The following is a 24480-nucleotide window of genomic DNA, read 5'->3' as shown; positions in this document are numbered from 1 at the left end:
CTCGGAAAAAGTAAAAGGAATGTATTGCCTATTCGCTTACAAAAAGAAAAGAAAAAAGAAAAAAAGAGGATCAAAAGATACAATGAAGTATATATGTGTGTTTGAGAGGTAAAGGGGATGGAAAAGAAATCGTGGATTATATCAAAATTGTAGCTTTGAATATAGTACCGGAAATATTTACTGCCATTACAATCAAGACGCGAGATTAGACTTGCAACAAGAATGGATGGGCTTTACAGATTGATTTACAATAATTGATCTAGACTGGTTCTTCTATATCAGCCCTAATCTCACTCTTTCAAGGGTTTCAATATCCCATTTAAGGACTTTAATTGACGCTTGTGATAAAGATAGATATGATATGCTCTTTATTTGTTAAAGGAAAAAAAAAAAATACATGGCTGACATGACTAAATACACTTGTTATATATTCATGACGAACAGGGCTTTAGTCATCAATTAATGATCTTCTTTTTTGTTCTATATTCAATGCTATATTTGTTACTTTATAAATTTTCAATAAAAGAATGTCAAGACAGCGTAGTAATGGAAATGCGCTATCTTTTTGACAAGTGAAAGCTTTTATTGTCACATAATATAAACAGAGTTCATATACGATGAATACATGGGATTAACATCATTGACGTGATCCCGTCTTATTCCCCACAAGGGAGTTGCCCCCCTATAGTACAGTTTTGGCTTTTTCTTTATTCTGTCCACTGATTGGCCTTTCTGGGTCATGTGTGTATTTATAAGGGTAAGCCTTACAAACTTCCCATCGGTGCTGTGAACACAATGTGTGATGATCTCACACCATGACTAAGGTTAAATGCCAATTTGGCCTAGTTTAAATATCGTACGTACTTGGTGCTTTTTAACAAACAAGCAAAAAATAGAGTGCGATCGATAACAGTTCAGAATAGGTAATGAGCTCAATCTTTCTGGGTTTAGGATAAACTCTAGGTTGATCATTGGATAAATAATGTCACGAGGGAAACCACAGGGGGTAAAGAATCAAAAAAGAGTATATAAAAAGCTGTGATATATGCATATACACTTCTTTTTTTTTTTTATTTGTAATTAAATCAACATGATCACCGCTATTCCTCGTACTGCTTCTTTTGTTCTCGTTCCTATCACTTCCTTTGCTGGTTATGTTACCTATATCCGTGCTACTACAAAGCCTACTGAAGCTCATATTGAATACATGAAGAATCATAGAATGATTGATGAAGTGCTTCAAAAGAAATGGATAAAAGTTAATAATGGTCTGGGCCTTGTTGACGTTGGTCGTTCTGGTGGTGGTATTTAATTTATTATGCTTGGACTGGATCCATCATTTATCGTATTTAATAAATCATTAAAATGCCTTACAGAGCATACATATGCTTGTGTATTGCTTACAGCTGACGCACAAGCTAAAAATTAAAAACATCCATTGTTATTGCAATTATAATAATGTTTTATTAGTGATTATTGAGGCATAAATTGAATGTACACATGAAGTTCACCATGACTTGTTAAGCCTAATTTGGCAGGCAAGTCAACCCAAGTGTCAATAGGCGTGCCACTAAATACGCTTTTAAAGTCAATTTTAGTGTCTCCGATATTATCAGAACCAAATGTGTCCTTGTCGCGAACATTAAAATAAAGCTTATGCTTATCTCCTCCTTCTTCCATTGGAAAAGTAAACGTCTGGTTCCAAACAGGATTATTATTGTTCTTGATCACGGCTGTACGTTGCTTATATTTATCATCAAGCCACAGTTCACTAGATTTATGGTATAAGTAACCATCAAGACAAAGGCGTATGTCACTTACACATATGGATCATTTTTTCCAATCAGGTCCTTGCTTTTGAGTTTACGAGCTTCAACTAGACACAAAGTTCAACTCACTTGACTATTGTTTCACTAAAACACTTACTAACAGTAACAACCAAAGTTCCTGCAGGGTATTTGTCAAACATGTTTAATAATGAAAAAGAAGAAAGAAAGGAAGATAAAGCGCTTTATATTGTTATATGCGGAACTAATCTGAATTTGGCATATGCGAGGACAAAAAGGGCAAGTATTCAAGATGTAGCTCTTGTATTGATTTTTTCCCTTCCCTAAACTACCCAGGTTTTAAACGTGTTTTTTTGTTTGTTTTCGACAATAGGAGTTATATCTGTAACCGTTTATTTTTATTAGAGGTAGTATGTAGCAAGAGAAAAACAACAATGGGCACAATGAACAGTAGGGCGTAGCTATTGGTTTTTTCCCTTATTGAGTAAAAACGCCGTCTATGATCTCACCTTGTTAAAATACTTGTAACTGATTTAGTGCACTAGGTCAATTCCGCCGATACCAATCTTGCAAAGGCCAAATTCGGTCAATTGATGAAGAAAAAGGTCCGAAAATGCGATCCTGTTATCCGGAGAAAAGGCTTTATTGGCAATTATGAGTATTTTTCAAAGATATGGTTACTCAAACTTCAATTGACATGACGTTCGACTGCCTGCATACTGTCTTCATTCTGTACATCCCTTTGTACTACTTGATGATCGTAATGAGTGAGCTTTGAATGGAGAGGTACCCACGTCACTTGTTTCTATGTTGTCTTGAGCTCATTTTGTTAAAGTGATTGGTTGACGGAGGCCATGATCTTGTTAGAATTGCCCCAAATAGAATCAAGAGTAGCATATGTTCTTTTGGCAAGTGCTTACGTAATTGAGTCCATTGCTTGATTGAAAGATGTATACATTATTTCTCTTACAATACTGGATTTATTTTCAATCATTCATGCATATTTGCTTATGATAAGTTAACAGTATGACGCTAAAAAGATGAGATTTGACGCGTTAACAAGTAATCAAGTCGATTAAGTCAATTCATAATTTATCATCTATTTAATCCTGAGATTCGCCATCATGTTAGCAAACACTTTTTAATACAAGTTGGGAGCGTAAATTTTAGATTGCTCCTTAATGATTGTGCTAGAGCTGATTCGCTTTTCTTCTTCTATTCATTTGTCAACAATGCCACTCTTTCTTTATATATTTCTGAAATAATAATAATCGCATCAATGCGGCCAATTATTTCAACTTAACAAGCTGTCAGTCCCTCACCAGATTTTCTATGACGAAAATATCTCACTGTTAATAGCATTCGACCTTCTTTCACTTTCAAGTTCTGAGCAAGAGGGGGCATATAATATTGACCAAGCTTGGAGAACTGAAAACCAATTAGTCTGTGGTATTTACACGCTTATACCTCTTATATCAACTTAGAGGCTCACTTATATAACTGAAAGGGTATCACTTTGATATTCGCTGAAATTAAAGTCCTTACACATTAATAACTATATATGAATCAATAAGATATATACTTAATAAACAGATTATTCTTTTGTCAATAAACATCACAGAAACATTGGGATATAAGTCTTTCTGCGATTGAAATCGTTATGGCTTGTAACACGAGTTCTCTGTTGTGTCTTACCGACAATAATATATAAATATAGATTGTGCAATCATCTCTTTTCTCTTTGCTTTATTCTGAATAAAGATACGCACAGCCTCATCGTACTTTTTACTTTGTCTAAATATTACAGAACCAAATACAGCAATAGCACGTATATCGAAGACACTCAACTGCTACTCTCAAGATTATGCATTTAAAAAGGCTTCAATATACTATGATGTCAAAGTGAACCCTTGCAGACATCTATAAACATTTTATACGATAGCAAGAATTTGTGAAGAAACCAAGTTTAAGTCGTTCAATTGCTTTCCATTACGAAAGGGGTTTATACCTTCGTATATCACCATTGACTCTAAAATACTAAACTACCATGTGCTGAAAAACGAAAACTTCAGAGAAATTAAACTTAACCTCTGGAGTCAAGGAGTAGATTTAAAAAGCAAAACAAAATGATATCCAGTTCAGAGGAATGATCCAAACAGATGACGTTGGCGTTTCTGTGTTGAAGTAGAATTTTGAAAGTTCCAAAGGATCGAGTGGCGGCTATAAAACTGTTAAAAAAATGATGATTTTAATTATGTGGAGAAACAAGGCAAAGAAGAGCTGATGATGGCCGTTGACAGTTGTGCTCTGATAAACCCTGGTCGATGTTATCTTCTATTTTGTATTCATGAACCAAGTGCTCCTGAAAATAAGTGAAACTATTGATATACAGGAAACCAAAGGTCAGGGAAACAATATCAACAAAGTTTCGTAAATTGCGACAGTACTTGAAGCCATCTATCGTAAAGGAATATGAAAATTAGTAAAGCAAAACGCTCGCTTCAACTGTGAATGTAGACGAATATATTTTATACATTGTACAAAGAGCTAGAGTATCAGTGGAACTGAAGCAATATTATAGCCACAGGTCAAATACAATCTTTGAAAATAGAGCTCAAGATGAAGATCAAGATATGAACGAAGTCGTTGAAGACGAAAATCAAGCTATGGATGAAATTGTTGAAGTACAAGATCAAGACATGAGAGAAACGGAAGAAGAATCCGATATTCCTGCGATGTCCTTGTTGCCATTTAGAAGCTAAAACTGTCCAGCAAAATCAATAGAACTCAAGCAGATAAACGGCTGGCAAATGATTTAAGAAGGATGTTCGGGAAGGACCCACTGCTGATTCTCGGTAACTAATCATCTGGGAAAGTGAAATATTATGAATCTATTCGGGGTAAAGGAATGAGACGGATGTTAAAGAAAGAAGGGTTCAGAGTGGTTTTACCGGATGAATTCAGGACTTCAAAAACTTGCCCAAACTGTAGATTTGAATTCAAAAAATTATGATTACGGCATCCTTCTTCTCGACGAGGGAGCATTTATCCATTATCACTTTGTTTCCGGCACAATGCAATCACGTTTATCAGAAGTGCTTTTCACATTTAGGATACTGACGAAACTATCCAAGAAAGTCATTGTAATGCAGTATCGACTACCAGATCCAATGATCGATTTTTACTGCCGCTTAATGAACGTTGATCCAAGAGATCGTAACATGGTGACAAAGAGAAAATACAACAGGCCAACGGTGTTGCAGCCGTTGTATACATGGCCCAAACTGTCTCAGATCATCGCACACATCATTCAAGACTAGATCAACTGTCATTTCAACTACTGAATACCAGTCATCAAAATTATGCTGTATCTGTGACGAACCAATCGTCCATTCAAAAAAGAGCAATGGAAAGGTCAACTTTGGTGCAGTCTTGTGTGCCAATCCTGACTACATTGGTCGTCAACATTTATATGCTATAAGAAGCCGAGATACCAATGCAGGAGTGGATATTCTGAAAACTGGATTATACAAGATGATTAAAAACGATGACCACCCTTCGTTCTCAAGAAAAATGAAAGAAGATGCTATAAAAAAATTATTTCATGGTTCGACACAGTTTGGAAAGTTGATGTCGAGCTTTCTCTCAGTGTAGAGAGTGGGCCTCGGATACTTTTTTTTTTTTTTGGGGTATTTAGAGTTTTTTCTTTCATTCTTACAACTTCAAAAACAATTTTTTTTTTGTATCATGACCACACCTTCTATTTTTGCTGCGTCTTCTATCAGTCAGCATCAAGTCAATATCACTATGACTTCTACTACAGTACCTGCTACTAATTCAGTGTCTCTTGATTCGATCATGAGCACCGATGATATCCTCTCTGAGTCTGCGTCTTTCGAGGCCACTTCATTGAGTAATGTACATGCTGTAGGTTCTGTACCTACAGCAATGACATTGTCTGATCTTTGTCAGAAGTTAAGAGCTCTCATCTTGCAGCCATCTGCTCTTACTGCTTCTTTTACTCGCCGTCTTCACACAGTTGCTATCGGTAGTGATCTTGAACAGGCACTTACTAAGGAATTACAAGCTCATAAAGAACATCTTCAAATGTTCAAAAATACCATCGACATGTTTTCTGCGTACGATGTCACTGCAACCATCACCATTATGCCTACAACGTTGAGTCATCTCTACGTTGTTCCGGATAATTTACCTATGATGCAATGGCGAGGTTCTGTCTTTGGCAGAAGGTCTCCTGTTGCTAGTGCTATTAAGGCTTGTCTGAAACGCTTTGAAGACACCCTCTCCAGTCATGGTCTTGATCATGATAGTAACTGGCGTCGTTTGATTCCTGTTTGTCTCTCTTGTAAGCAGCTTTCATGGCTTGATGTATACTGGGAGACGAGGCCAAATTCTACTTGGAAATTCTTCAAGTATGCGTTCGTTGCCCGTTTTGGTATGTCTCCCCAAGTAGAAGTATCTGATTCACTTGATGAATTAATGGCAATCACGATGGAGCCTAGTGAGCCTGTTGAGCAGTACGTTTACAGATTTAAGGTCTTGCGTTATCTCTCTAATGTGAAGAAGCCTCTTCCTATTTTTGTTTGCTTCATGACTGGACTCTCTGCAGGCCTTCATAGAGCGGTAAGCCTTGTCCTATTGATGACCACCAAGGGACAACGCTATTCGGTAGACTATGCCGTCAGTCTCGCCAAGAAAATCAACAACAAAGCTTCCTCTTCTTCCTGCTCTGTTGGAAAGAGACGTTCTGTTCCCTGTGCTGCCCGTGACCGTTCTCAACCTTACAAGATACTGTCCAGCAACAGGTACTGCTCCTTCCACAGGGCCCAAAACCACAGTGATGCTCAAGGTCGTGCACTCAAGGAAAGCAAGATAGCTGGTGACAAACTCCCATCTTCTTCTTCCGGCATGACCCGATCAAGCTGGGATCCTGCCAACTCGTGTTCCTTCGGACACCAGTGCTCTTTGCAGTAGTTATGTGAATAACGCGCAAGCTGCCAAACCCTGGCAATGAAAGCAGACATCACTTCCGCGCACCACGAGCATCTCGCCTTCTCCCTCTCGGCAGGTACTCCTACCAATATCACAATTACTGTTCATGCTCCTTCTTTTTTGGTCGCTACCCCCTTTCCAAGAAGCTTCTACGTTACAACTCATTCCACTATTATCAAAATCATCTACATATATGAATAGGCTATGTAATTGTTAAACATCAAGGATTAGGCTATGCTCATCGCTTTCTTATGTTCTTCTCTTTTTCTTTGTTTATCATTGGGGTTCAATTCCTTCTTTCCTTCTCCTGGAACATGTGGTATCATCAAAACAAAACATATATTACAATCTTATTAGTGCTTCATATAAAAATATTGGGCATTCATAATGGTCTGCTAATTTGTTTACAAGCAATGCGTTCTTCTCAGTAGATAATAGATCATGATCTAGAACGAGCTTAAATGTTTATCTCCCTTTTCATATAGTTACCAGTTCTAGATTTGGTGATAGCATCTAGATGGGGTCTTTAGTACATGTGTACCATATCCGGTATCTATTGATTCAACAAAAATAAAAAGTTTAATTAATTAAAAGAACAGGTGCAATAAGACGGAATACATTCCCTTCCTCGGGAAGAGGGGGTCATTTTTTTCTTGTACGCTTATTTCCTTTTTGAAATGCATGAAATTCAGGAAAAAGGATGTTACTGTACTTCCACACATGTGTGAGGTTAAGTTGCCTAAAATAATGGGGCTAACTTGGTCAAAAAATTGAAAGATTCTTTGTTCAATAATTTAGGGAATACGTTGATCGAATATTGGATGAAGTCTTTAAGTATTTAATAGGAGTATCCTCGCTACCTAAGGCACACATGATTTTATTACTGATTAATTAATATCTTATAATACAGGGATCCTTTTGTTCATCTTCAATAGTATAGTAAGAATGGCTCATTTCTTTTGTTTTTTAGGGGCACGGGAGACAACAACGTTCTCACTTGATAATCAATTCATAGGTGGATTTAATGCTAAGCGTTTAAAATTACTGTAACTATAGAGCCCAACAGTTTCAATCTTGGTGGCAGTTTCTGAGGCAACCTCCTTCAAATATAGCAAATGTGTAATCACGTTTGGGAGAAATGACGTTTGATCCAGATTCTTGAATAGATTGATTTTAGATGTACAGTAGGCTCTTGATTACGGAATATAGTAATACAGAATTTTCGCGATAATGGAATACTATTTTCGAACGACTTCACAGTCGCCACTTTAAACTTCTTGCGATTCACCTGGATTGTCGACGTATAAGTTTTATTACAGAGTATCCTTGATTGTGGAATGTCATTCGTGCTCCCAATAGGTATTCCGTAATCGAAAGTCTACTGTACTGATTACTCTATAAAACTTGGGAGAGGGGGATCCATAATGTATGTGTGTACATTTTATCTTCAGAGTGAACACCATAAATTTTAGGCTTCACAAGTCCATTGACAATCAATTTGTTCCAAGTCTTCTTCATCTGTTTGCAAGTTTGACCAAATCTGATTCAACATATAATTCGTGCTTACATTATTTAGCCTATTTTCTGGTGCATTTTCTGGTGCATGTAGTGTTCACCCTTCTTTTTAGCTGGCCGTTAGCCCATTTCATCTTTAGAAGAGGGTTGAAAGCAAAGACAGATGACAATAATGGCAAAAGGTAATGTCGTATTTACCCTATAAATACTTAATCTTATCGTATGAAATTACCATAAATCTATACTCTAAAAATGAATAATACAAAGATACTGACCACAGTACATGTTAATAACATATAACATGACAAGCCTAACTATTATTGGCCATAGCTAAACCGGTTCCTAATAATTCTGTCTTCATATAAAATGACGCTGTTTATAATAATGAGCTCTCCTTCGTCTTAATATACAATAAAGAGGTTATATAGAGACTCATCGACTTATACTCCCCTTATCACTTCTTTATATATTCGAGATATATCACAGATAATAATGAACGTAGTTGTCTTCATTTAAATTATCAGGTGATCCATTGATAAGAATTGGAAGTATTTATGTCAGAGCTTAGGCGGTGTGTATATCTAAAAGATTCTTAGACTTGCAAGCTTTTGCAAGTAATTGAACACACAACGACAATGAAGAAATCCAATCAGCGGGGGGGGGGAGATACTTCGATGTCCATACACCAATCATAGCGTTTAAGTTCTCTTATAGAGAGATAGGCGTCAAATGATAACGCTGGTTTGAGCAGAATATGGACTTTAGTTGAGAAATGCTTGCTAACAGAAAATATAAAGTTTCTATCAAATATGTAAGATATATAGTCGATATAGCATTTAATAAATGTCCATTTGCCGTCGATCGCGGGCTCCTTTCTTTGTTTGCACATACGCAAACAAGTTTATTCAAAAATACAGCTTTTGAAGCAAGTGATGATGAATTTCAAGAAACTTCATTACTTAGAAAAGGTAAAGCTAACATTTATTAGTTCCATCTGTTTATAACAGATTTTGCAATAGACAAGAACATCCATACTACTTTGAAAGCTGCTAAAGAAGACACATCCGCTCCTGGTTCTTCAAATGTTGTTACCAATGACAAGGCAGCCATGCCTGCAGTCAACAGAGACGAGTGTCCAAGATGTATTACTTGCTCCTATTCCTTTCATTAGTTGTACTTCTGCTCCCATCAAGTCCTCCAAGAAATATCAAGGCAAGGTTGATAAGGCTGAAGCATTTAAAAGGAAAACAACAAGATGACAGGCAATAAGCAAAAACAAGTACGATGTCCTTCTTGTGATGGAACCGATCAATCTCGCTCCTCCAGCAAGGTGTGCCATATGAATAAGTCAAAAACGAAGCTCCCGAAGCCTAAAGATACCGTCGAGGAAATTTTTGTTATCAAGATATCTTTGGCTAATACCTGCAGATATCCCAAGTTCGTTAATAGTTCGTTAAACGGCACCCTTACAAAATAGTCTCAATATTATTGAGGATATTTAAGAATTAACATCAGTCTAGAAAATATAGCATGATGGATGTAGTTTCAGACAATAAAAGACCGATACCCGATTCACCTGCATATAGTTTCACATTACTGTAGATTATTGTAGATTATTTATTTTTTATAACTTTTAATAAAGACACCAAGTTCGATTTCATTAAATTCTCTGTCTTTATTTACTTGAGCTATTGATCAAATACCTCACTGTTATTCACTTAAAGACTTCATCTAATGTTTGATCAATCACTTGACCAAGCTAGTCCCACTGTTCTGGGTAAATTAACCTCACACATGTGTCCAAAATAATTCAAAAAATTGGGCAGAGGGCGGAAGCAAAGTATAGCGTTTACAAAGAAAAAATCAGCTGTAAATTATTTCCGAAAACGGGATATTGCTGCCATAAAAGGTGATTTTGTAAACAGGACGAGAGCTACTTTAAAACTTGTATTAATCTTGACCCGCTTGATTGTTTATTATTTACAGGAAAAAAAAAAAAAAAAAGAAATTTATACAACAACAATTTATGATCATGTTATTAGCTACTTATTCCATGTTATTTTATGCAATAAACGAGGAGTCTCAATCGATTGACTACTTGCTACTGAACTTGAATCTGATAGCAATAAGGGTCTAGAAGAGGATGATGACATGAGGTCAAGATGAATAGCGGCTAAATCATCACTGTTGATGCTGCTATTGCTATTACGACGACGACGACGATGATTGTTCTTGCTGTACTGTTTCATTAATTCCTCTTCATGTGCAATCAAAGTACTATACAAATGACTTTGAGCATCCTTTCGAAAGCATTCTTCTGAACAATAGATCGTATTCTATAAAAATGATAATAATAATAATAATAATAATAATAATAATAATAATAATAATAATAGTCAGAATATATTTATTATTATTATTATCATTGGTTATTACTAGATGGGGGCTCACAGCGCAATCACAAAAAGTACACCAATTTGTATCGCACATTGTATTATTGATGCTCGTATGTATCCACACAATATCAAAGCGTGTATGTAAATGAATGAAGACAAAGAAAAAGATAAAGAAATAGAAATAGAAGGGGGTTTTATGCTTTAATCCATTTTGAAACGCAGCAACTTCAAGAGAAAGGCTGCTTTAAACAGGTTCAGTTGTGACTTTTTAATTGCGGTAACAATTGAGTCTTTCCGTCAACATGCGATAATTAGGTCATTTCTTAACTAGAAAAATCATTAATAAAAAAAGACGTAATACACTTATCAAAGTGTTGTTGGCAGCACAATAAATCCATGGCGTTTGCCTTTTGTGTATCTTCTGAAAGGGGAGGAGGGCTTTCATTGTCATATCATATATATATTTAATGCACTGTTCACATCGCGATTCCACACTGTACCACAAGATTCATACTGGAGGACAGTGTGTATTCTTCGCTTTGATTCAATAACAGAGAAATTATTCATTCCTCTCGTTTTATGCTTGGTGCTGGAGCTCTCATGGCTGCATGATGGTAAAAACGTGCGAAGAGAGGTATATCTGAAAGGTTTCTTATAATTTCATGGTTGTTGCGCTTTATTATGTGCATGATACCATCATTGGCAGTCAATTATACACAGAAGTCCGTTTAATATTGGCAATGGTTGCTCTTTTGTAGTTCATGTTTTGAGTTCGCTCAAGAGTGACTATAAATAATTTGTATTTTTCTGGGCCACGCCTCTCAACATGGTGTATGCTTCCTTTGTTAAATAAACACTTTCTACAAAAAAAAAAAAAAACACCGTCTCAATTTAGCTTAAAAAAAACTTGTAAAGATGTATTTATTTCATAACTTAAGCAGCAACAAACTTTTTCATGTTATCGAGCCATTGAATATATTCCTTTTGTTCCTTGTATTCAATATAATCAGGCAAGAAGTTTGCTAATGCAGAGTTGATACCACGTTCTTCAAGATAACGCTCATAGAGTTGTTGAAGGTTCTACAATCATTATTATTAATATCATGCGCCTTCTTCTTCATTTGATTTTACCTCATCTAATTCGGAGAACTGAGGACCAATGTAAAGTCCACGTCTTTGCCAGTCTGCTTCAGCAGATTGTTCATTAGCCAATTTGTTATCCTTATAATACATGACACTTTCAATAACAATCTCTCCATCTTGAGCAACTGTATCGATCGTAACAGCACCTTGTCCATCCTATTTTGTATTAATATCATTGTTCAGTCTATCATTTTTCTATATTTACCTTTTCAATAGTCACTGATGCACGCACAGGGAAGGACACAATTTCCTCGTCTTCTTCATTTCCAGGCTCAATCATGTCATCTTCAGGAAGGAAACCCTCGGAAGGTGTATTATTGATATCAGAGATAGAGAACAATACGCGAATCCTACCCTCATCCCTTAGCTTATGCAGTCTTTTTTGAGTGTGTTTATCTTACTTTTCATTTCCAAAAGTACGGGTCAATGATACTTCATCAACGCCAGGCTTATCTTCCAACTATATAGAGTTATGAGAGACTTGTTATATAAGACTATTAGCAAAAAAAAAAAATTACCTTGAAAGAGTTAGCTTCCAAGAACTCCTTGATAAATTCTGGTTCGGATTCTTCGTTAGACTTTTCATATTGAAGTTCTTCATCGAGCTTATGAACGAGATCAGAATCAACTATTGTTCACACATGAGTATATTCAAAAAAAAAAGAAAAAGATCACTTACCAGATCCAGTGCTCATGCGAGCAAAGGTGGAAGAAAAAGGACGAGCGACCTGAAATGCAGGCATGACGCGAGGAGTGATTCTAGACACAGCTACGACGTTCTTTGCTAAGCTAGGACGAACAAGAGCACGAAGTGAAGTACGGAAGAGTTGAGAAGACATGGTGAAGGATAAAGAGTATTTTTTTTTGACAGGGATTTATTTATTTCTAGAAGCGAGAACAAAGAGCACTTAAAACAAGTCACAGTCTCTGCCCAGCAGAGTTTTGCTTTTTTTTTATTTTATGCATTGGCTTCGCCTTTCAGACGATAGGATATAGGAATATCTCCACCTGTCTTTAGAATATGTTGTCTAATGGCTGCTAAAGTCATATTAAATGTAAGAGGAGTATCTCCACATAATAGTTCAAGGCTTGATTCATCTTCAATATGAAGTTTTTCAGCCACATATTGAATAAGTTTTCTCACTCGTAACATTCGATTTGCAAGCAGTCTATTGTTGGACCTATAAAGAGTCATAAATAAATACTTTTTTGTTACAAAAATAGGCCTATTACCCTCCTGGAAGTTCTTCCAGCTTTGTTCCGTTTGCCGGCCGTAACACAAATGTCAATTTAATTGTTTCTTTTGTGGGTATTTTGTTCTACGCAAATATATATATAAGTACCACTTTAAACAACACAAATGGGAGCTTACATAAAGAAGGTAGGATAGCAGCCATGTGGGAGCTGCATCAATAATTATATCTGCATCCTCTCCTGTAGATCCTACTGTACCGCGATACAGGTCCATACCTGTCGAGGCTTCTGCACTTTCTTCAGCTATGATAATCGTCGTGGATTCAGGGATATCTAAGGGAGGGAAGTCATCTAGACTAACAGGAGTGTACGTCTCTGATCTGCTTTCTTCAATTTCTTTCAACTTGGGCGTGCTCACTTCTTCATTGGGCTTTGAGCTCGAGTCTTCCTCTGCAGTTGTTGTTGGTGTGGCAGGTGCCACTGTCGTTGTCGCTGTTGCCGATGGAACGACAGAAGGTGAATTAGAAGAAATCGTATTATTCGGCTGAGGTGTATCAAACAACGGTCTTTCTTCATTGGTAGGTACTCGGCTAAGTTTGGCTTTTACGGATAAATTCTTGAGTCGGTTCATAAAAGTACTGGCAGTAGGCGATGTGGGAGAGGAAGGCAAAGCAGCAGGTGGCGGAAGCTGCACGGCAGACTCTCGACGGAGATGTGTATGATGATTACCCGAGAAATAGTCAGGCTGAGGACTGGACGTCACGGGCGCCGTAAAGGGACCTGCAAATTGTGCGGCCTGGGGCGATGTGGGCACATACGGAGACTGTTCTGCATGGGTCGTCATGGCTGCCAGTGGTGGTTTGGGTTCTTCAGTCTCAACAGGAGGCATGGTCATGGAAGGTGCAGAAGGTACCTGCTCTAAGGGACCCGGACGCTGTTGTGGCAGAGGTTGTTCAGACAGAGGTTGTTGTGTTTTGCTTTTAACAGATTCTGTCTTTTCAATCTGCTCATCTATAAATCGGGTGTCTCCATTTTGTTGATATTCTACTTCTTTTTTGATATATTTTGCAAACAGGTTAGCAAGGATCCATTTTCCTAGGTTTACTTTAGTGAAATAAAAAGGTTAGACATCTTGGTGGTTGAGATAATAAAGCTTTTACATCTTTGGTCTTCGCGAACTTCATAATCCTTGGGCAATTCTATTTCATCTGCATAGAGCTCACAATCAAAGCAGTTGGCTTCGTGAAGTTGCACAGTTATCGTCTAGAGATTAAACTTGTTGGCAATTTGTGTATGTCAAGTAATGAACTTACTCCTATTTTAGTATCTATAGTGCACCATGCAGGCGAGCTTTCGAGACTGTTGACCTCTTGAGCAACTTCTTGTAAATCTCGCTTTCCAAAATTCTTTAGCTGTATACATCGTATTAAGTCCCACATTGTAACTTCGCCATTTGTATCTTTAGTTAGCACATATATCCTATTTTGAAGCATCAGGTGAGACACAATTCCTGATCCACCTATGGATATTGTGTGAGATAATGATAAAAAGATTATTGGTTTTAATTTTACCACGAATGACAGAATCAGGCTCGCTTCTTAGCGGCACTAGAGTATCTTGGTTATCTTCATCTTCATGGTAACTAATAGGTATAGAAAGTACAGATCCTGCGTACATCGTAAGTTGATCACTGGCGATATAAGAGTCACGGATGGATGCTGAAAATGTATCTTTGGCTGGTGGTAGCTTGATCATCGCTTTTGCTGGAACTTCGGGATTGAAATTGGACCGAGGCAACATCTGACGCTTTTTACTTGATGGTACAGACAACTAAAGCAAATCTCTCTCTTTTAGTTCCTTCTGCTACAGAAAAATATATGTCACTTACCCATCGATTGATGCTTGAGCTAGACGTAGCTGTCCAAACATAAGTATCTTGTAAAGCAGCGATCTGAAGTAATGATTGTTATTATCTATCGAGCATTTATATCAAATAAACTTACCTTTACGACACCCGAGTTCTCTTTAAAGAGACCGATACATTCATTCTCGCTTTCAGATAATGCCCGACCGGATATTTCTGTTCTCGTCACCAGACCATCGCGTGAGCCTGAATAAAATGTTCGTAGATCTGGGTGATCTGAAAAGAGTGACCAAACAGAGTCTGGGTGTGTTTCGTAAGTAGCTAAACACCTTCTAGCATGGACAGACCATAACTTAATCGTAGCATCTGATGACCCTGACAATACCTGAAAAGAATAGTTATACCACCTTCTTTTCATCTCTTTTTCAGCTCATCAACTTACATAGTTCCCGTCCTGACTGACCAACAATGCACGAATATTGTCCGTATGTCCTGTTAGCTTGCCTATTCGTTTTCCAGATCTAGGGTCCCACAATCTAATGACCTTTTCAGGCGAACCTGAAGCAATAACTGTTCCTGGTGCATTAGCGGCAAGTGCATAAATAGAACACTTGCTTGCTGAACTGTGCAATGTACCTATCCAAAAAAAAAATAAGACAAAAAAAAAAAGGCTAAAGAGGGCAAAACTGCTTACTGCTTTCGCTTGCTCCATCCGCATAATGGTTGGAAGGCCCTGCATCTATTGACACTACTGCTTTTGATTGTGAAATATCCCAAATGTTGATTTTTTTGTCCAAGCCTCCACTTGCGACCCATCCTGGCTGCGATGCATAAGTTAAACACTTTGCATAATCTGTATGGGTTCCGATAGTATGAACTGCTTTTGAATTCTCGCTGTATGGTCTCCATGCTTTAATTGTTCTATCTGAAGAAGCTGAAACGACTAAAGGGACGAATTTAAATACAACTTGCATTCAGTCGCAAACAAGCTTTTGTTACTTTATATTACCACAAGTTCCTTCTTGGCATAAAACAATATCATTGACCCAATCAGTGTGAATTTGAGAAAACGCCTTGCAAGTTGATTTACCAGCAGACTGTAATAGTGTTATCACCTTCTACTACAAGTTGTATATATATATATATATATGTGTGTACCTGTAATTGTTTATCTACCAGCCATGCTTCTTCCGTATTCAATTGTCTTTTAAATCTAATGTTCAAGTCCCAGCTGGCAACAACGCCGTCTCGACCAGCAGAATACAACACACCTCCTTCGGCAGTATCGTCTTTGATGTCGCAGCGTGAAGCATCCAATGCCAAGGAATTGACGCCGAGACAATGAGTCTGTTCATCAGTTCGCAATTTAACTACGTAGGAGACCTTACGACGGGTTGCTGCTTTCATTTAGTAAAGTCGTAGTACGTAAATGTTGCTCAATTAAAGGAAAAAGAAAGTGGGGCTGAGCCTAAGGAGAGATAAAACAATAAAAAAAGAAAAGAACAAGCAAAAAACTGAATTGGGGTTCTTAAAGCGGAGTAAAATATCATGTCTGGTTCTTTATACTGTTTTCCCACATTAAAGAGACAAAGAGAGAAACAGGTATCTTACATCATAAGTTGGGGCACAGACACTTTTATGTAAAAAGCAAAACATTCAGCAAAGTGGTAATGCTAGAACAAGCTGTGAATACGTCATTATTCATTATGTCTTTGGTTCTCTCTTTCACTTCCCACGTCATTTTGATATTCTATACATTCATTGTTTACTCTTCTTGCTTGTTTCATCATGATCAAAGCTTTCTCTTTAATCTTTCAATAAAACTACCCATTGGCTGTCAGAACTCCCCTTCTTGGTGATATAGGTTGCCTATGTGCCTGATTCCTAATATATGATTGCCAGCCATGCTTTCATCCAGTTGATTCCAGCTCAATTGAAGAACAGATCCAAAAAGAGTTATGGAATACTACCATGATAGACATCAAGTCTTGAAATTTGGATTTTCTCCTAGTTGAATCTGTTTATGTAGGCAATATATGGTTTATATGTTCTGTCTCATTATATCTCCCAACGATTGACGTTTACTCATTCTTTGTATTATTTGGGGTTTACCGTTCAAATTAGCTTAAAAAACGCAAACTTTAGATTATCATCACTCTTAGTATCATGGCTATTTCTATTGTCCATTCTATTCACGCTGATGAATATTACGACTTCCTGTTTATAAGTAGACTGAGTAGAATCTTCAATAGTAGTAGACTTTCGATGTCTCTCACTCCTAAAAGAGCCTATTAAATGAATCTTATTCATGAAATTACTATTCTTAACAAATAGGAAGTTCTTTTTACACGGCTAATATACTCATTCAATCATTACTTTTAAGGTTGATTTGATAAAGGAAATAGTATATAGGACTACGATAGAATCGTAGAAATCATTTATAATACTTTTAACCCAATGAAGCAGAGTGGAATGAATATGGCCCCAGCTCTACGGGTGGGGTATTCAGAGGCTGATTGCTATCTTCGGAAGAAAGCGCCGATGATATTATAGGTTTGTAGATATTCTCCTCCATCTCTCTGTCTTCGATATGTTTGACCAGCAACAGTGATAAAACTGGGAATATCCTGTCAACTGGTAGTAGAGTCTTGAGTGCTGCTATTATCTATAGTATTCAAACTACATTTTAATGAAAAAAAAAAAAAGAGAAAGGGTGAGGACGACAGAAGTTACAGTTGATATAAAGCGGCAGCGAACATCTGTGTATGACATTCTTTTTGTATTCTAGTAGGGGCTTAATCTGTTTTTTTCATGTACTTTGACAAGTACGCCAGCTGACAACTTGTGCTCAAAGTCATGAGTAACCTTGCACCGGTGTTGGTAGGAGAACATCTATTAAACATAAATGTTTCTCATTTATTTTTGAAAGACTCATTTCACAACGGAGGCTGTAAAATATTAAAAATGATCCATAAAGCATTAAATGCGCTAAATGCGTTAGTGGCTCCAACGCTGCTATCTGTAACCAAAGGAAATTGATAGAAGATAGACGAGTACAAATATACTGAGAAGTGGTTACGGAGACTGTCTTTCGCAAAGAACCTGTTAAATAAGTCTTGAGTATGTCCCTCAGCAAGACGTTTATTCCAACTCATTCGACTTTTCCAATTTTTTTGAAAGTTTTGCACACACTCGCGTTCAGCTTCATACATGCTCGTAGAACATTCATATCTTCTTTTTTAATAAATACTTGTTCAAGAACAGATGGAAAGAGGTATAATCTATTTATTAATTACAAGAAAGTAACTCATGGTTCTTGGGACTCTTCTAGCCTTTTACGCACCTTTTCTTCATATGCCTTTGCCTTTTGTTTAAAGCCCTCAATTAATGTTTTGGTTTCCATGTCATGTTCACGCTGTAGTCGTACAAGGTCTTTACTGACTTGTATATTTGCTTTTTGAAGCTTCTCGACTTTATCTTCATAATCACCTATTTGCTCCTTGCAGTTCCTTAATTGTAATTTGTATTTTTCTATTTGCGATTTGTAGGTATCTAATTGTAGCTTATAGTCATCCAACTGGGTTTCATATTGCTGAATTCTATAGCCGTACTCTTCAGCGATATGCTAATAAAGCTTGTTAAATCAAAGTGATAATATCATAAAGGAGAGACATACAGTATTGCTCAATATATCAAGCTTCAATCGTTTACTTTCATGCTCAAAGTCCTGCCTTTGAAATTCTTTAATGTTTGCAGTGGCTACGGAATTGACTACTGATGTATTGATAAATAGGATTTACAGACATAAAAATAACATACCCAGCCCAATTTTTGTTTTGCGTAATTCTTCTTCCATGCTTATTGTCCTTAATGACTGCAACAGTTCTTCACGTTGCATCTCTGTTTTTCTTATTTTTGAAAACTCTTCTAGTGCATTCAAGGATGCAGAGTGTTTTGCTGCTAGCTAATTATTTTGTTATTAAGTAGACGCGCTACCATTAGATGACTTACTTTGCTATTCCTGTATTGCAAATCCGCTATTTGTTCCTTGAGTAGTTCCACTTGATTCTACATGATTATGTGAGAAAGATGATAGTCATTGCCATCAGCTTACCTTTAGCTCTTCTGTTTCACGAGCCGTTCGTGGACTTTCTTTCAGTGGCAGTGATATGCATGGTATGTCTTTTAATGAGCGTACAAGATCAAGAACGGCAATTACTTCATCATATTCTTTTTGCGGATATTCCTTTATACATATTTAGTTCATGCCAGTGTGTAGTCTAAAGCGGCTTACGTTCAAATAGGTGAATACTGTCAACTTGCTTCTCCCACTAATATACTCTGCAAGTATACTGACTAGCAGGTGGGGCTCTAAGGCAATGCGACCATGATGGTCGCGCGTTATAATTGTGTCAATGACGTTTCCTATCCTATTAACTATGTTTTATTCTTCACATCAAAGCTCTACTCTATCCACTTACGAAGGCTGATGAATGAATAATGAATCTTAGATGTGATATCCGTAAAAAACTTGGGATGAAGCAAATCAATGATCAACAAATGTCCATGACGCTTTGTCACTTTATCATGCAATAGAATCTTTAATACAAAGGGGAGTTTGCATCCCGTTTTAACCTTTTTCCATATATCGTCAATACTGCTAACCTCCTTCATGAATGAATCAAGACCAGCTTCAAATACAGAGGATGCTGTTTTGATGTCTAAGCATGGTTACTTTCATCTATATTCTCCCACGTACCTGAATGCCACTTATCCTTCCTGCAATCATAACACTCATCATCTGTCACACACATATAGACATACTCGATATGAATAGGATTCTTGGCTGATGCAATTGTATCTTTCAATTGACTTAGTATTGCCTCATGGCTTTGATGTCTAGTATATATTTTGGTAAGTTATCCCCGTCGCAATTAGCTAGAACAATTACCTATTCTCGTAAAGATAGAGCGATCTAATTAGAACAGGTCACAATTAGTATGAATATGATCAACAGTATATACACACATATATATATATATATATATTCTAACCCTATACTAAGATATAAAGCAGCCGCATTATAACCTATTATATATAAGAATCTGAAAAAAGACGGGGATATATTTGACATTTTACCATTCATTGCAAGATTGATGAGCTCTTGATACTTTTCAGTGAGATTTCCTTGTAAATCTGCTTTTACACATTGATTAAAATCCCAAGCGTGTCTATGTTTATTTTAGTGTGTGTGTTTTTGTGTGTGTCTTTATGCCGTTGTATTACTGTTTATCACCAACTTAATAAAATGGGTTAATCTATATAGACTTGATCAATAGATCTAAAATTACCTTTTAAAGACAAATTCCAACCATGTTGAGACTGACTCTTGATAAATATAGGCCCTGTCACTGTTTCCTCTTTATTAGATACCAAAAGCGCGATCGTCTCTGTCTTTGAAAGCTCCATTAAGAAAGGGAAAAAAGAAAAAAGCTAAAAAAAGGAAAATTTATTCTATCATTATTATACACACATCAAGTCAGTTTAATCTTTTTAGCGTGGTCTTCTATGAGGGAATATATTCTTTCTGTCACATTATCAGCTTGTCCAGAGACGATCATCAAAATATCCAGCTAGACCAAGGAGAATAAATATTTATCTTATACCCTTCAACCTCTCTTACCGTCATTTCCCAATTTCCAAGAATATCAATATGATCAGCAGCCTTGTATCCACCACGAACATCCAGTTTACTTGAGCTGACTTCGTGTTTATATTCACGAAGAACGACAGGACTATGTCCTGGATTATACAAGTCTGCATACTTTCTCCAGCCCCCTGAAGGTGCACACATGTATCCAAGTGACAGTAACGGAACTGTGCCGTCACTATGGAAAGGGATTATTGGTTATCAAGGTAAATTTAATGAATGAAAAAGCTTACCCATCAGAAAATCGAATGCCCGTTTCTATACGTTGGACAGGGTTGCTCACTGTAGCATCAATGTGCTATAAAAAAATCTTAGTTCTTGTTGTATACAAATAATGTATGCTCCCTTACTAGTAATGGCGTTCTAGCCGGATGAGGAGCAGAAACAGTCTCAGTGACAGTCGCTTTGGGTGGAGTTTGATCGGCTGTACATGCTGTTGTATTATCTGGATAAGTACAATCATGGTCTGCATGATCATCCATGACTGCATAATAGTAGCTTCGTTCAGTAGGGACATCAATACCATAAAAGCAGTATATCTTCATGTTTGGAGCTATAATATCCAATGTGAGTGATCTGTAGCATGTATATCAGCTCAGTTTTACCATTGGGTAGCCGTGATTCAAGAGGATTAGACCATTTGGTTGGATCACGGTCATTCAGTTTCAACTGTTTCTGTGATGTGGTAATGCCAAATGAATAATTTGCATATAAATGCTTACCAAAATTGACATCAGTGCTTTTGATCAAGAGTTCTAAAGATTCATCTACGGTGTAATTACGGATCAAGGGATCTCTAGAACTACTAGGTATATCAGTTGAGTTCTCATTAAAGCCCTCAGGTCGAGGAACAAATGAAATCATATTGCCAAAAGACTGATATATCTCCTCTTCATCATCATCTGGTGCACTATCTTTAGTACCCCAAATGGCTTCACCACCTTTAGGCAACATCGATGCACCGCCCATCCATGATCTCATCAGTTTTGCTCTTTCTCTACGCGAAAAGAACTTTTCCAAGACGTAAGCACCAAAGCTTCCCAAGGCCATGGTATCTCTTGTTTCACCTATTGTCTGATGAGTATGATACCATGTATATACACATATATATACCGGAAAGTAAAGATGTCACTGCTTTTGGTACACCCATAAGAGGAGCAGCAATATTTACGAAGGTCTCTACATGATCATTTACCCAGGTTGAACCACCTTGACCATGATCTTTGCTCTCAACCCACTTTAAGAAATAAGGAAACATTGTGCCACCTAAATATGGCGTTTAATGATGTAAAGTGTGTACGCTTTTTCTTCTTTTTTTTTTTTTTACCCATGGAATGTGTAATGACTACAGCTTTAAGGCCAGTTTGCTTTTTGGATAATTCAATTGTATTTTTCAATTTTGTAAAGTAGCTATCACGCACTTCAAGGTTTGAAAAGGATAATCGCCAATCATAAGAAGCAAAGTGCATGTTGTTGGTATCATAGCCAACAGTTGCCAGGTTTTCAATGACCTTTGCCCAAACCCAGTAACCGGTTATGAAGTAATCGGCTGCTTCAACACCTATTGATATTCACGTGTCTAGATACTATTACTTTCTTTTTGTCATGTTCATCTTACCGTGTACTGCACGTATCTTGTAACCTGGTGGATCAAGTCCAGTTTCAGGATCCAGCATGATATGCTCTGTCCAGCTCTCTTTATCTAATAATACAGACCTTATCATTGCTATATATATATATAATCTTTTAGTTCCTCCTCCTTTTATGTATATGTTTCACTTACCCATCGTTCCCCATAGGCGCTTACGGAAATACTTTCTCGAACGTTCAGATGTTCCCCAACTTTCAAGGCCTGAGGAGACAATGCCAGGAATCATGACAACCGGAAAATGAGGCTTTAGATTGAGCTTCTCTCTATATAGATATATAAGTATTACATAAACAAGTGTAACCTATATTTTACTTGTATTGTAAGGCAGGCATAAATGATATCTCTGTAGCAGGTGTAGGCATGATCAGGTTGGTAAAGTTACCCAAGAATTCATCAACGATTTCTGTTGCTGGTAAGATGCTAGGAAGATCGATATCGGCCAACTGAAGAAGTAGATAATCCTGCAAACTATTGATGTGGTTTTGAGCTGCTGGCGTGGTAGATGCAGCATACATGGCTAATAAACCAACAGACAGACCAACAATAAAGTTGAATCGTTTTCGGCTCCAAAAAGGACGTTTCTCCTTAAAGATGATTGCTGCAGAATCTGCCATGATATCCTCTGGAAGTTCTCGATTATCTACTTTTATTTGCTTTTCTTGCTTTCTCTTTCTTGGCTTTCCCATTTTTTTGTTAAAGAGAAATAAAACAAAAAAAAATAAAATAATTTATCAGACGGACTTTTAATCAATGTTCTTTCATGCTCTGATCTTGTAAAAAGTTCACCCAAAAAAGCAGGCCACTCTAGCTTCGACAGATTATCATTGAAAACACTTGTCATTTGGCCCTTAATTGTCTTACTTTTAAACTAGATCTTTATGGCTTTTTTTTTTAAATCTATCATTTTATTTAATAAAGAAGGTATCAAAGAGGGTTTTTATATATGCGAATTTTGAGTAAATTTCGACTTTAATAAAAATGAAAAGTATTGTCTGTCAAGCAGATGAACTCGTCTTTTGTGTAAAAAAGAAGATCTCTTTGTTTGTTTGTTTCCTTTCGGAAACTGAATGCTTGTTTAGAAATCCATTTTGATTTTACGGTTAAACAATACAGAAGTTGGCGAAGCGAAGTCAAAAAATGTGGTACAGGCTCCAAGAGCCGCGCTTTATTTTCCCTTTTTAATAAAATAAATAAAATAATATATAGTAATAATAACTAAATGATCCTCTTTCTTCTTTATACCTTCAAATGCTAAGCTAAATAATTCAATTTTTTTTTTATGGGGTGGGGTAATACATATTTATAATAAATTTAATAACTAGTTAAAAAACCTTTGAAACCATGTTTGATATCAATTGGGCGGGTGTACCACATTTTTTGACTTCGCTTCGCCAACTTCTGTGTTGTTGGTCGTGCCTACAGCAATCCTTGTTGGCTCCGCTCCGTCATTCAATGTGGTATGGTTTTCCGATTGAGAAAAAATTGAATTTATAATTTGTGTGCTGTCTGTTTGTTGAGTCAATGGCTTATAGTAATATTTTTCGAACGTGTTTGCGTTCTGGTTCCAATTTGCATGTTGTTTAACTTCTTTTATTTCATGACCTTTTTCCACTGCTTTAGTACTAGATGCTGCTCTGAAACTATGTGGTTTGTATATGTTGGTATTGGTACCTGATTTCTTCATTATCGTTGATAACCAACTGGCTACTGTTGCTGGTATGATTGACGTGGATGGTTTGTCTTGATCTAAATATGTTAAGAGTGTGTGATCCTCTGGAAGTTGTTCACGAATGTCCTTGGTTTTTTGTAGAAATAGATGTAAAGTAGTAGTCGGGCACATTTCACTATGTTCAACAAGCCCGAACTGACTCGTCTTGACTTATGTTTCCTTTGCTTCAGTAAAGTGTAACGTTGTGGCTTCCACTTTTTGTTCTTTATAAGTTAGTTGGGTATGTTGACGTTGTAGTCGTCCCAGATCTGAACGAGGGCGTCCCATGGTTGCCAAGCACAAGAGTACTAAGGTTTTTAATTGTAAATTGTGTAAAGAAAGTTCATTACTGACTGGCCATGTTTTTTTGATGTAAGTGCAGATTTAATCTGTATCCCAAGTCGTAAGTTGTTCTGGTTTTGGTATGAATGTTTCTGTTTTTCGTTTAGCTGCAAAAAATTCTACTATTAAAGATTGTTCAGCTATCGGTTGTTTATTT

At 36.9% G+C, this 24480-nt stretch overlaps 12 protein-coding genes across 12 annotated transcripts; 5 read left to right on the top strand and 7 right to left on the bottom strand.

The window, feature by feature from the left end:
* Window positions 1-1090: 1090 nt before the first annotated feature.
* On the top strand, window positions 1091-1429 carry RHIMIDRAFT_241149 (uncharacterized protein; the record flags this gene model as incomplete). Its single annotated transcript, XM_023609518.1, has 2 exons — window positions 1091-1304; window positions 1377-1429. 2 exons carry the CDS (start codon window positions 1091-1093, stop codon window positions 1427-1429), a joined length of 267 nt encoding a protein of 88 aa, XP_023462643.1.
* Window positions 1430-1473: 44 nt separating this feature from the next.
* On the bottom strand, window positions 1474-1969 carry RHIMIDRAFT_247363 (uncharacterized protein; the record flags this gene model as incomplete). Its single annotated transcript, XM_023610406.1, has 3 exons — window positions 1474-1771; window positions 1822-1876; window positions 1927-1969. The coding sequence occupies 3 exons, from the start codon at window positions 1967-1969 to the stop codon at window positions 1474-1476; spliced, it is 396 nt and encodes a 131-aa protein (XP_023462642.1).
* A 2165-nt stretch (window positions 1970-4134) lies between these two features.
* Window positions 4135-4549, top strand: RHIMIDRAFT_241147 (uncharacterized protein; the record flags this gene model as incomplete). Its single annotated transcript, XM_023609517.1, has 2 exons — window positions 4135-4217; window positions 4276-4549. 2 exons carry the CDS (start codon window positions 4135-4137, stop codon window positions 4547-4549), a joined length of 357 nt encoding a protein of 118 aa, XP_023462641.1.
* A 192-nt stretch (window positions 4550-4741) lies between these two features.
* RHIMIDRAFT_241146 (uncharacterized protein) lies at window positions 4742-5441 on the top strand (the record flags this gene model as incomplete). Its single annotated transcript, XM_023609516.1, has 2 exons — window positions 4742-5055; window positions 5108-5441. 2 exons carry the CDS (start codon window positions 4742-4744, stop codon window positions 5439-5441), a joined length of 648 nt encoding a protein of 215 aa, XP_023462640.1.
* Window positions 5442-9356: 3915 nt separating this feature from the next.
* RHIMIDRAFT_267176 (uncharacterized protein) lies at window positions 9357-9760 on the top strand. The gene has a single exon (XM_023611978.1). The coding sequence runs from the start codon at window positions 9410-9412 to the stop codon at window positions 9572-9574; it is 165 nt and encodes a 54-aa protein (XP_023462639.1). The 5' UTR covers window positions 9357-9409; the 3' UTR covers window positions 9575-9760.
* On the top strand, window positions 9357-9950 carry RHIMIDRAFT_267175 (uncharacterized protein). The gene has a single exon (XM_023611977.1). It carries the CDS (start codon window positions 9571-9573, stop codon window positions 9790-9792), a length of 222 nt encoding a protein of 73 aa, XP_023462638.1. The 5' UTR covers window positions 9357-9570; the 3' UTR covers window positions 9793-9950.
* Window positions 9951-9964: 14 nt separating this feature from the next.
* RHIMIDRAFT_267174 (uncharacterized protein) lies at window positions 9965-10897 on the bottom strand. The gene is made up of 2 exons (XM_023611976.1): window positions 10752-10897; window positions 9965-10651 (listed from the first exon to the last, which is right to left on the bottom strand). Exons 1-2 carry the CDS (start codon window positions 10803-10805, stop codon window positions 10358-10360), a joined length of 348 nt encoding a protein of 115 aa, XP_023462637.1. The 5' UTR covers window positions 10806-10897; the 3' UTR covers window positions 9965-10357.
* A 699-nt stretch (window positions 10898-11596) lies between these two features.
* Window positions 11597-12707, bottom strand: RHIMIDRAFT_67857 (mitochondrial glyco protein). Its single transcript, XM_023615556.1, has 6 exons — window positions 12534-12707; window positions 12373-12482; window positions 12256-12314; window positions 12060-12204; window positions 11843-12010; window positions 11597-11791 (listed from the first exon to the last, which is right to left on the bottom strand). Exons 1-6 carry the CDS (start codon window positions 12691-12693, stop codon window positions 11645-11647), a joined length of 789 nt encoding a protein of 262 aa, XP_023462636.1. The 5' UTR covers window positions 12694-12707; the 3' UTR covers window positions 11597-11644.
* Window position 12708: 1 nt separating this feature from the next.
* RHIMIDRAFT_67856 (WD40 repeat-like protein) lies at window positions 12709-16444 on the bottom strand. Its single transcript, XM_023615555.1, has 12 exons — window positions 16071-16444; window positions 15922-16009; window positions 15607-15855; window positions 15355-15548; window positions 15052-15297; window positions 14937-14999; window positions 14620-14878; window positions 14362-14567; window positions 14209-14311; window positions 13227-14152; window positions 13088-13173; window positions 12709-13035 (listed from the first exon to the last, which is right to left on the bottom strand). The coding sequence occupies exons 1-12, from the start codon at window positions 16317-16319 to the stop codon at window positions 12813-12815; spliced, it is 2892 nt and encodes a 963-aa protein (XP_023462635.1). The 5' UTR covers window positions 16320-16444; the 3' UTR covers window positions 12709-12812.
* Window positions 16445-18000: 1556 nt separating this feature from the next.
* On the bottom strand, window positions 18001-18893 carry RHIMIDRAFT_67841 (uncharacterized protein). Its single transcript, XM_023615554.1, has 3 exons — window positions 18732-18893; window positions 18589-18683; window positions 18001-18537 (listed from the first exon to the last, which is right to left on the bottom strand). Exons 1-3 carry the CDS (start codon window positions 18808-18810, stop codon window positions 18220-18222), a joined length of 492 nt encoding a protein of 163 aa, XP_023462634.1. The 5' UTR covers window positions 18811-18893; the 3' UTR covers window positions 18001-18219.
* A 203-nt stretch (window positions 18894-19096) lies between these two features.
* On the bottom strand, window positions 19097-20415 carry RHIMIDRAFT_67816 (uncharacterized protein). Its single transcript, XM_023615553.1, has 9 exons — window positions 20264-20415; window positions 20199-20211; window positions 20052-20143; window positions 19967-20000; window positions 19864-19887; window positions 19672-19811; window positions 19394-19621; window positions 19207-19342; window positions 19097-19158 (listed from the first exon to the last, which is right to left on the bottom strand). The coding sequence occupies exons 1-8, from the start codon at window positions 20379-20381 to the stop codon at window positions 19338-19340; spliced, it is 654 nt and encodes a 217-aa protein (XP_023462633.1). The 5' UTR covers window positions 20382-20415; the 3' UTR covers window positions 19097-19158; window positions 19207-19337.
* A 31-nt stretch (window positions 20416-20446) lies between these two features.
* Window positions 20447-22959, bottom strand: RHIMIDRAFT_247358 (LACT-domain-containing protein; the record flags this gene model as incomplete). The annotated part of the gene is made up of 10 exons (XM_023610405.1): window positions 20447-20545; window positions 20596-20800; window positions 20856-20920; window positions 20973-21175; window positions 21228-21689; window positions 21736-21888; window positions 21950-22183; window positions 22241-22348; window positions 22406-22536; window positions 22586-22959. The coding sequence occupies 10 exons, from the start codon at window positions 22957-22959 to the stop codon at window positions 20447-20449; spliced, it is 2034 nt and encodes a 677-aa protein (XP_023462632.1).
* Window positions 22960-24480: the final 1521 nt, after the last annotated feature.

The sequence above is a fragment of the Rhizopus microsporus genome (assembly GCF_002708625.1).
Source record: "Rhizopus microsporus ATCC 52813 unplaced genomic scaffold scaffold_20, whole genome shotgun sequence".
NCBI lineage: Eukaryota > Fungi > Mucoromycota > Mucoromycetes > Mucorales > Rhizopodaceae > Rhizopus > Rhizopus microsporus.
This window is presented reverse-complemented; position numbering and strand designations above follow the sequence as displayed.

Excerpts from the sequence above, each read along its gene's own strand:
- RHIMIDRAFT_67841 (XM_023615554.1), bottom strand. The coding sequence starts at position 18,810 with ATGCAACGTGAAGAACTGTTGCAGTCATTAAGGACAATAAGCATGGAA. Across the intron at positions 18,684-18,731 it reads CAAAACAAAAATTGGGCTGG|TCAATTCCGTAGCCACTGCA; the intron begins GTATGTTATTTT and ends ATACATCAGTAG. Across the intron at positions 18,538-18,588 it reads TTGATATATTGAGCAATACT|CATATCGCTGAAGAGTACGG; the intron begins GTATGTCTCTCC and ends AAGCTTTATTAG.
- RHIMIDRAFT_267175 (XM_023611977.1), top strand. The coding sequence starts at position 9,571 with ATGACAGGCAATAAGCAAAAACAAGTACGATGTCCTTCTTGTGATGGA.
- RHIMIDRAFT_267176 (XM_023611978.1), top strand. The coding sequence starts at position 9,410 with ATGACAAGGCAGCCATGCCTGCAGTCAACAGAGACGAGTGTCCAAGAT.
- RHIMIDRAFT_67856 (XM_023615555.1), bottom strand. The coding sequence starts at position 16,319 with ATGAAAGCAGCAACCCGTCGTAAGGTCTCCTACGTAGTTAAATTGCGA. Across the intron at positions 16,010-16,070 it reads TGGTAGATAAACAATTACAG|TCTGCTGGTAAATCAACTTG; the intron begins GTACACACATAT and ends ACACTATTACAG. Across the intron at positions 15,000-15,051 it reads AGAACTCGGGTGTCGTAAAG|ATCGCTGCTTTACAAGATAC; the intron begins GTAAGTTTATTT and ends TCATTACTTCAG.
- RHIMIDRAFT_267174 (XM_023611976.1), bottom strand. The coding sequence starts at position 10,805 with ATGTGCGATACAAATTGGTGTACTTTTTGTGATTGCGCTGTGAGCCCC. Across the intron at positions 10,652-10,751 it reads GCGCTGTGAGCCCCCATCTA|AATACGATCTATTGTTCAGA; the intron begins GTAATAACCAAT and ends TCATTTTTATAG.
- RHIMIDRAFT_67816 (XM_023615553.1), bottom strand. The coding sequence starts at position 20,381 with ATGGAGCTTTCAAAGACAGAGACGATCGCGCTTTTGGTATCTAATAAA. Across the intron at positions 19,812-19,863 it reads CTCTATCTTTACGAGAATAG|ACATCAAAGCCATGAGGCAA; the intron begins GTAATTGTTCTA and ends AATATATACTAG. Across the intron at positions 19,622-19,671 it reads GAAGGATAAGTGGCATTCAG|CATCCTCTGTATTTGAAGCT; the intron begins GTACGTGGGAGA and ends ACATCAAAACAG.
- RHIMIDRAFT_67857 (XM_023615556.1), bottom strand. The coding sequence starts at position 12,693 with ATGTCTTCTCAACTCTTCCGTACTTCACTTCGTGCTCTTGTTCGTCCT. Across the intron at positions 12,483-12,533 it reads TCGCATGAGCACTGGATCTG|TTGATTCTGATCTCGTTCAT; the intron begins GTAAGTGATCTT and ends TGTGAACAATAG. Across the intron at positions 12,205-12,255 it reads CGTACTTTTGGAAATGAAAA|GATTCGCGTATTGTTCTCTA; the intron begins GTAAGATAAACA and ends GGATGAGGGTAG.